General features: G+C 33.0%; 1 protein-coding gene across 1 annotated transcript; it reads left to right on the top strand.

The window, feature by feature from the left end:
* The first annotated feature begins 3,997 nt into the window (after positions 1-3,997).
* LOC143610572 (TOM1-like protein 6) lies at positions 3,998-7,482 on the top strand. The gene is made up of 9 exons (XM_077085015.1): positions 3,998-4,185; positions 4,623-4,701; positions 4,775-4,873; positions 4,942-5,055; positions 5,338-5,501; positions 5,600-5,681; positions 5,766-5,851; positions 5,937-6,197; positions 6,734-7,482. Exons 1-9 carry the CDS (start codon positions 4,034-4,036, stop codon positions 7,371-7,373), a joined length of 1,677 nt encoding a protein of 558 aa, XP_076941130.1. The 5' UTR covers positions 3,998-4,033; the 3' UTR covers positions 7,374-7,482.
* Positions 7,483-8,259: the final 777 nt, after the last annotated feature.

Genomic DNA, 8,259 nt, shown 5'->3' with positions numbered 1-8,259 from the left:
AATTTAATGGCAAGGATAAATATCACCGAATGAAATGAGATGTTTGAAAGCTTTGCTCAGTCTGATTTCGCCAAAGCGCCACCTCGCGGGAATTCCACTCCCGTCAGCAGTACATCCTCATCTTCTCGAGGTGTATACCAGGTTAATCTGGATACTTCTATGGCTGCTGCTTTGGAATCATTAACTAGAGAGGTGAAGGAGCTTAAGACGAAGGTGGACACGTGTGAGTTTTGTAGGGGTGGACATGGTACGTTGGAGAGCCCGGGTGATGAACCAACAGGTCGATTTTGTTGGTGGTCATGATAGGTTTCCCAACAATTACAACAATAATCAGAATTGGAACACCTACAAGAACCCAAATCAGAATAACTCCAACTGGCGTCCCACGGGCGCACCATCCGGCTTCCAAAATTCTTACAATCAAGGGCAAGGTCAGTACAATAATAATAATAATAATAATAATAATAATAATAATAATAATAATAATAATAATAACAACAATGGTACTAATGTTCAAAATAATGTGCAGGATTCTAATGGAGGATGGGACGTCTAGAGGAGACGATGAAGCAATCTTGGAGAGGGATCAAGTTACATAGAAAAGTTTGCCGAACACGATTTGACTACTTTTAGCACATCACCGAACAAAACATATACCTCCAAGATTCTTTTCATATACTCAATACCTTATTAAAGACAAACAAGTTGAAATAAGATATGTCCAATCTAGCAACAATTCAACTGATGTTTTCACAAAGGCACTCCCTACATCGACTTTCAGGAAACATGCTCATGATATTGGCATGCGACATGTACAGTCAATGTAATGACCTACAACTTGAGGGGAGCTATATACTACATTCTTTTTCCCTTAGCTAAAGTTTTTCCCACTAGGTTTTATTTAGCAAGGTATTTAATAAGACAGTACTTCAAGGCCCTGAAGTTTTTGAAAAATGTCATTCAAGGAGGAGTGTTATGAAATATCAAGATTCATTGGATGACCATTTCATTTAAAACCTAAGGATGAAAATTGTTACCTAGTTTTCTCCTAAATAGTTATCTTTGTCTATCAAATAATATTGTAAGTGTAGTATAAATACTACCTCCATGGTAATGAGAAAGATGCACCATCTTGAATAAACTCAAGAGTTATATACATATCTTACTACTCCTCTTTTTGTAATTCCCTTTAAATTTTAATATGTTATTTCAATAATCTTGTTATAATTGTAGTTAAAGAAAATTACTGTTTGCGTCCCTGTGGTTTCAGCGCAGAGGCACAATGAGTCCCTGAAAGAAAATTTGAACAGGTTGAGTCCTTATGGTTTCAAAAATGAACCATTTGAGTCCCTGTCGTTAACTAAAATTGTGGAATTACTAGTTTATCCTTTTTTATGATATGTGTGAGTCCTTGTGGTTAACTGATTACTTAGTTTTAGTCCTTCTTTAAAAATTACATCCAAATTAAATAATTAACCACCAAACTATAACCAATCAAGCCATAATCAACCAAAAAAACGAACCAATCTATTTTTAACAAAAATAAAAAAAACATATTTTTTAATAAAATAAACGAATTGAAATAATTTTTTTAACAAAAATAAACGAACCAAACTTTCTTTAACAAAAATACGAACCGAACTATTTTTTAACAAAAGTAAACGAACCAAACTACTTTTTAACAAAAATAAACGAACCAAACTACATTTTTATCAAAAATAAACGACTAAACTATCTTTTTAACAAAAATAAGTGAACTACATTTTTACTAAACTAAACGAATGTAACTACTTCTATAATAAGTAATTGAATTGAACTCCACCTTAGCACAAGTTACGACGATATTTTTGATAAAAATAAGTTCGGTTAGATTATTTTTGTTTAAAAAAAGTTTGGTTCATTTATTTTTGTTATAAAAAGTAGTTCGATTTTTTTTGCTAAAAATAAGTTTGGTTCGTTTATTTTTTATTAAAAGTAGTTCGATACGTTTGTTTTTGTTAAAGCGAATTGTTCAGTTCGTTTATTAGTAAAAAAAGTAGTTCGTTTTGCTTATTTGTATTAAAAAAAAAGAATTTTGGTATATATATATTTTTTAAAAGTAGTTTGGTTAGTTTTGTTTTTGTCAAATAAGTAGTTCGGTTATTTATTTTTGTTAAAAAAGTTGTTCAATTTGTTTATTTTTGTTGAAAAAAATAAGTTTGATTCGTTTTATTGTTTTGTTATTGGATTCATTTATTTTTGTTAAATGAAATGAACTAAAGTGCTTGTTAAAAAATGTGGTTCGGTTTGTTTAGTTTAGTAAAAAAAAAAAGTAGTTCGATTCGTTTATTTTTGTTAAAAGATAAGTTTGGTTTGTTTATTTTTGTTAAAAAATAAGTTCAGTTCGTTTAATTTGTTAGAAATGTAGTTTGATTCGTTTATTTTTGTTAAAAGATAAGTTTGGTTTGTTTATTTTTGTTAAAAAATAAGTTCAGTTCGTTTAATTTTGTTAGAAATGTAGTTTGATTCGTTTATTTTTGTTAAAAAAACAAGTTCGGTTCGTTTAGTTTGATTAAAAAAATTAGTTTGGTTCGTTAATTTTTGTTGAAAAGGTGGTCCGGTTTGTTTATTTTTGTTAAAAAAAATTAGTTTAGTTCATTTATTTTTGTTAAAAGGTGAAGGGGCCTGACTCAATGTGACCAATTATGAAAGTTCAAGGACTCAGAGTGACAATATGTATATATATATATATAAAAGTAAAATGTCAAATCTTACCCTGAAGCTATAAAGTTAAGTAACGGTAGGGACTCAAATTGTTCATTTTTGAAACCACAAGGACTCAATCAGTTAAATTTTATTTCCCATTATACCTCCACCCTAAAACTACAAAGACGAAAACAATAATTTTCTCTTATAGTTATACTATAAGACTATACGGAGTGGGTGTCAATCTGCCGTCCAAAAGCACAAGTGGCCAGCGGCACCAGCGGCAAACACCGCCCCTACCTTCTCGGTGCCACCAAACGGTAAAGAAAGCGGCGAAATTTCCACAATAAAAACATCGGCGGGGAAAGCTTTAAGCTTTTCTTTAATATATTTCAAATGACAAAATAAATTAGAGGCAAAGAGAAAGGGAGAAGAAGAAGATGAAGGAGAAGTTGCAGGTATTGAAGAAGAATATGAAGTTGAGAAGAAGGTCGGAGTAAATATAAAAATAATATTAGTTATATTCATATTATCATATTGTACTTTTGTTCTTTTGAATTTTAATTATATATTTTTATTTATATTTACTTTATTGAATGTTTTTTTAATTTACTTTATTGAATGTAATACAAAGTTTTAAATACATCAAATATTTTGTAATTATTTTATTTTATATTTTTATAATAACATTAAAAATAGTTAAACTAAATTAGTTTTAGTTATAAATATTATTATTTTATTTATAAAGGGAGTGAATTGGTGAATTAGTAACAATTTCCTTAATATTGTAGAAGAGGGGATAGTGAAGAATGGTGTGATGTGATGATGATATGACAATGTAAGAAGAGAAAAATTTTATATACCACACTTTTTTAATTAACAGGTCTTATTATATGTTTAACAAGTATTCAATTACCAGCCCTATTGACATCCACACCTCAAACAATATTTCAATATGACCTACATGCTAGTAATGTAAAGAATTTTGTGTGAAACCACTAGAGATGAGATGACTCAACATGTTTCTGTTGGTTTCATATGTGGTCCCCAGTTGTAAATAAAAGTTATTAATTATAATATTATATTGAAGGTGGTGTGCTCAAGGAATTGATTTCATTTGATTTGTTGAAAAGACAAAAAAAAAAAAAGCCGCACTTTTCCCGGCTGCTTTCTTTAGGAATCAAAACAAAACAAAACAGCTTTTCTTTCATCGAATTCCCCTGCAAACTTACATATATCATCAACAATCCAAACACCCAACCTCTGTTCCTCTTGTTTCGTTTCATTTCTTCCTAAACTAAACTAATTCATCCAACCCATAATCAATCAATCAATCAATCCACACATAATGAATTTTCCCGTTACTGCCTTTTCACCATCTTCTTCATCGGCTGCTAATTCTGCTGTTGTTCGAGTGGATAAAGCCACCAGCGACTTCCTGATCGAACCCGATTGGACTCTTAATATCGATATTTGCGATACCATCAACGCCAATTCTTGGTAATCTTTGCATCATCACTTGTTTTCTTTGTCTTTTACAGATAAAAACTGAATCTTTTGATTTTAGGGTTCTTTTCGTTTTGTTAATCACTCAAGACTGTAAATACTAGAAATTGTTTTTGGATTTGGAATTTGTTTGTTTAATAATTTTTATTCAAGACTGTAACTACCCGATTGTTGAGTTCATGTTTTGTGTTAATCCAAAAAATTTGATCTTGTTTTAATAATTTGTTACCCTAATTAGAGGTCATGATTATGTTATCACGCATGTTTTTGGATTATGGATATAGGAAAATCAATTGTGAATTTTGAATATTTTATGTATAAACTAAGCCTTACGTTATCAATTCTAGGGTTCTATAGATGTAATTATTAAGATTATCACGTGCAAACCGCAGTAATTGGTTGACACGATTGGAATATTTGTAACTTTTTAGGCTTGCAAAAGATGTTGTTAAGGCTCTGAAGAAAAGGTTGCAACACAAGAACCCGAATGTTCAGCTACTTTCCTTAACGGTATTGTATTTTTTTGTACAGTAAAAGTTGGAATTTACAAATCTTGAAATGTGTAGTTTATTACTGATTGTAGCTTTTAGAGACGATGGTTAAGAATTGTGGTGATCATGTTCATCTTCAAATAGCCGAGAGAAACATACTACCGGAGATGATCAAGATTGTTAAGAAAAAGGTAATTGGTGATCATGTTTACTTCATACAAATAAAGTTTGGAACTTAATCAAAAATTATGTTTTGCAGGCGGACATGCGTGTGAGGGAGAAAATCTTGGTTCTTTTAGACTCTTGGCAAGAAGCGTTTGGTGGTCGAGGAGGAAAATATCCTCAATATTATTATGCTTATGATGAATTACGAGTACGTTTGTTTATATTTATGCATCCCTTTTGTCTTGTTTAGAATCATGATTTTCAACAAGGGATGAATATAATCTTTTTTACTACTATATGAGCAAAAGTAATAATATTTTTCGGAAAGTTTCGAGCTTGAAAAGGCCCTTTTCCCATGGATTTAGTTGGTATTGAATCGGATACACCAGATTTTCTTTTATTGGATAGTTTCAAAGTTAAATTACCTTTTTGCCCTTGAAGAAGTTATCATGCTAATTTAAGAAGTTTTTCGGATTTTGTTTGATGGCAGCAATCTGGAGTACAGTTTCCGCAAAGGTCACCTGATGCAGCACCGATATTTACACCTCCCGTTACACATTCATCTTTCATACCCCCTCAAGCAAACCATGGTGTACCGATTTATTCTTCAAGTAGGCTTGATGAAGCCATGGTTTCTGAGATTCAAACTTTAAGGTTTATTTATTTATTTATTTATATTTTCTTGCTTTACCCACATGTAGTGTCATAGAGAGGTTGTTTAATGAATTTCTATTAACTTCGTTTTCTTTTAGCGTGTCAATGATGGACGCGATGAGGAATGTGTCGGACCTCTTATCTGATATGTTGCAAGAAGTTGATCCAAATGACCGTGCAGTACGTCTGTTACTTCTTTTCTTGTAAAAGTTATTGTGAATGATAGATAAGATTTAAGTTTTAACTCATCTTTTCTGTTAAAAGGCTGTAAAAGATGAGGTCATTGTTGATATTGTGGACCGGTGTCGATCAAACCAGAAGAAATTGATGCAAGTTTTAGCTTCCACAAGGCATGTTAACACTAACAGTTTACCTTATCTTTTTGGTTGGTTGAAATCGAATAATAATGATAATAAAGGTGTTGATTGTGTGCAGTGATGAGGAGCTTCTTGGTCAGGGTATTGAATTAAATGACTATATTCAAACCGTTCTTGTGAAACATGATGCCATTGCATCTGGTTCTCCAATACTTTTTGATAATAATCCAAAGCCCCAAATAGAACTTCACAGTGAAGAAAAAGAAGAAAGCCCGAAAGCAAGTGTTGCATTGTCTTCTCCGGCAACTGAACAATTCAAAACTAAGCCTCAAGAAGAAGAAGAGGAAGTTGAAGATGACTTTGCTCTGCTAGCTAGAAGGTTTAGACACTGTTTTTATGCGGGAAAAATTGATTCGTTTACTCCTAAATGGGTTATGTTTTCATATCTAACGGGTCAAGTTGAATAAAAAATTTTGCTTAAAAAGGAAGTCAACCAAATCAATTTGTCTGACGAATTACCCATTTTGACTAGTTTATCCAAACATGGGCTTTATTTTTATTCCAAATGGGTTAAAGTGTTAAACCAAATCAAACAATTTGGTTAAAAAGGAAGTAAGCCAACTAATACTGTCTAACGAGTTACCTGTATCGACCCGTCTATCTTAACATGGGTTATATTTTTATTCCTAGTGGGTCAAACCAAATCAAACAGTTGGGTAAGGAAGTCAATCTTTCCAATTTGTCAACGAATAACCTGTTTTGGCCCGTTTATCCATACACTTTTTTTATTTTCATTTCTAACCGGTAAATCGAATCGTACAATTTAGTTAAAAAGGACCCCACCTGCCTCTTTTTTCAACTACCGTTTTTATCGTCTTAAATTATACTTTTTTTTTTTATTATGTGTATTTTCAGGCATACGAAAGCACAAACATCCATGCCTCAAAATGGGCCCGTGGTAAATGAGTCAGGAACCACTCCCCTGGATCCTTCAATAAGTATGGCTTTAACTCTAACCGACCCACCTCCACCATCAAACAAAACCCGAGCAGATGGCATGATAGACTTTTTGAGCCTTGCGTTGTCTGTAAGTACAATCTCTCCTCAAAACATTGACCAATCACCGTCAGTTTCAGACGCCACACAGAATCATTCCCACCAAACTCAACAACCACCTGTAAATAATTATGTTGTGTCATGGGCTCAGCCCGAACCACAACCACAAGCCCAGCCTGAACCTGAATACTCAGCTGGCTATATTCCACCACCATGGGCTGCAACTCCTGGATACTACACCAACCCGTATACACCTTCTCCGTATAATAATATTCCTTCGCAGCAGGTAAACTCATATTCCAATAATCTGAGGGCGGCAGGCGTGAATGGAGATGGTGGGGTCGGCTCAAACACTGCTGGTGGTGGCCAAAAGTCCGCCTTTGTTCCTTCGTACAGATTGTTTGAGGATCTTAATGTGCTTGGAAACCAAAAGACGAGTGGTGCATCATCTAATGTTTTCGGGAGTTATAGCCAAAGTATGATGGGTGGGAAAAAATGAAATGGCAGAAGAAGGTAATAAGTTTGGTACACAATGGAGTTTAAATATGTGTTCTTGTGAATTCAGTAGCTGGTTTGTGTATTGAATGTGCATTTGTTTAGATCAATTTCTTGGTTTGATAGTTTTTAGCCTCCCGTTTACTGCATGTTGGTTTTGGACCCAAGGTATAATATTTCTGGAGATTAAGATTAGCTTATGGTGTGTGTGATAGGTTAGAAACAATATAGTGAAGATTATAACATCTTAGATTTTGTTGATATTCTAACTTAATCATGTTTAGGGTGTTAACATTCTTAGTGAAATCTGTCCTAGAGTGGGATTTGTTAAAAACTTAGTTATTAGAATAGACTATATGATCATCTCCAATAGGAGGTTTTAAGCTGTTATTTTTCTAGGATATGTGGTTGGTGATTAAACTTATTTGGTTGACCTTTCTTCTAACGGGCACCCCGAGCTAGCAGTGACCAAATGGATGCTATTGCTAATACATGGTTATGGGCAATTAAAACTGAACTAATTAATGGTTATACAAATGATAAATTGGTCATAAAATCATTCTATTGTATTGTATATTATGTTATAATAAAGAAGTCATATATATGGGAATTATGAATAAGCATAAGATGTAATTGGTGTAATTTTGTCTTAAGTGTGGTTGTGTTACGGTTTGCTCCTCTCCGGCTTGTGGAGGGGCTGTTGGCTTCGGCCCTGTTTATATAAATTCGCAGTTTGAGAAAAAAGTGAATAAGCATAAGGTGTTTAAGCTAGATTAGGCAATGGCGAATAATTTAGGACTTATCACTTAGGTAACTTATGACGTACAAACCTACAAGTCTGTTGTAAGGACAATGTGTTATCGTGCATGTTAGTGACGTTTAAATCTTGC

Source organism: Bidens hawaiensis, unplaced genomic scaffold, assembly GCF_021521415.1.
Source record: "Bidens hawaiensis isolate Kalapana, Puna unplaced genomic scaffold, B.hawaiensis_p1.1 tig00026889_1, whole genome shotgun sequence".
NCBI lineage: Eukaryota > Viridiplantae > Streptophyta > Magnoliopsida > Asterales > Asteraceae > Bidens > Bidens hawaiensis.
This window is presented reverse-complemented; position numbering and strand designations above follow the sequence as displayed.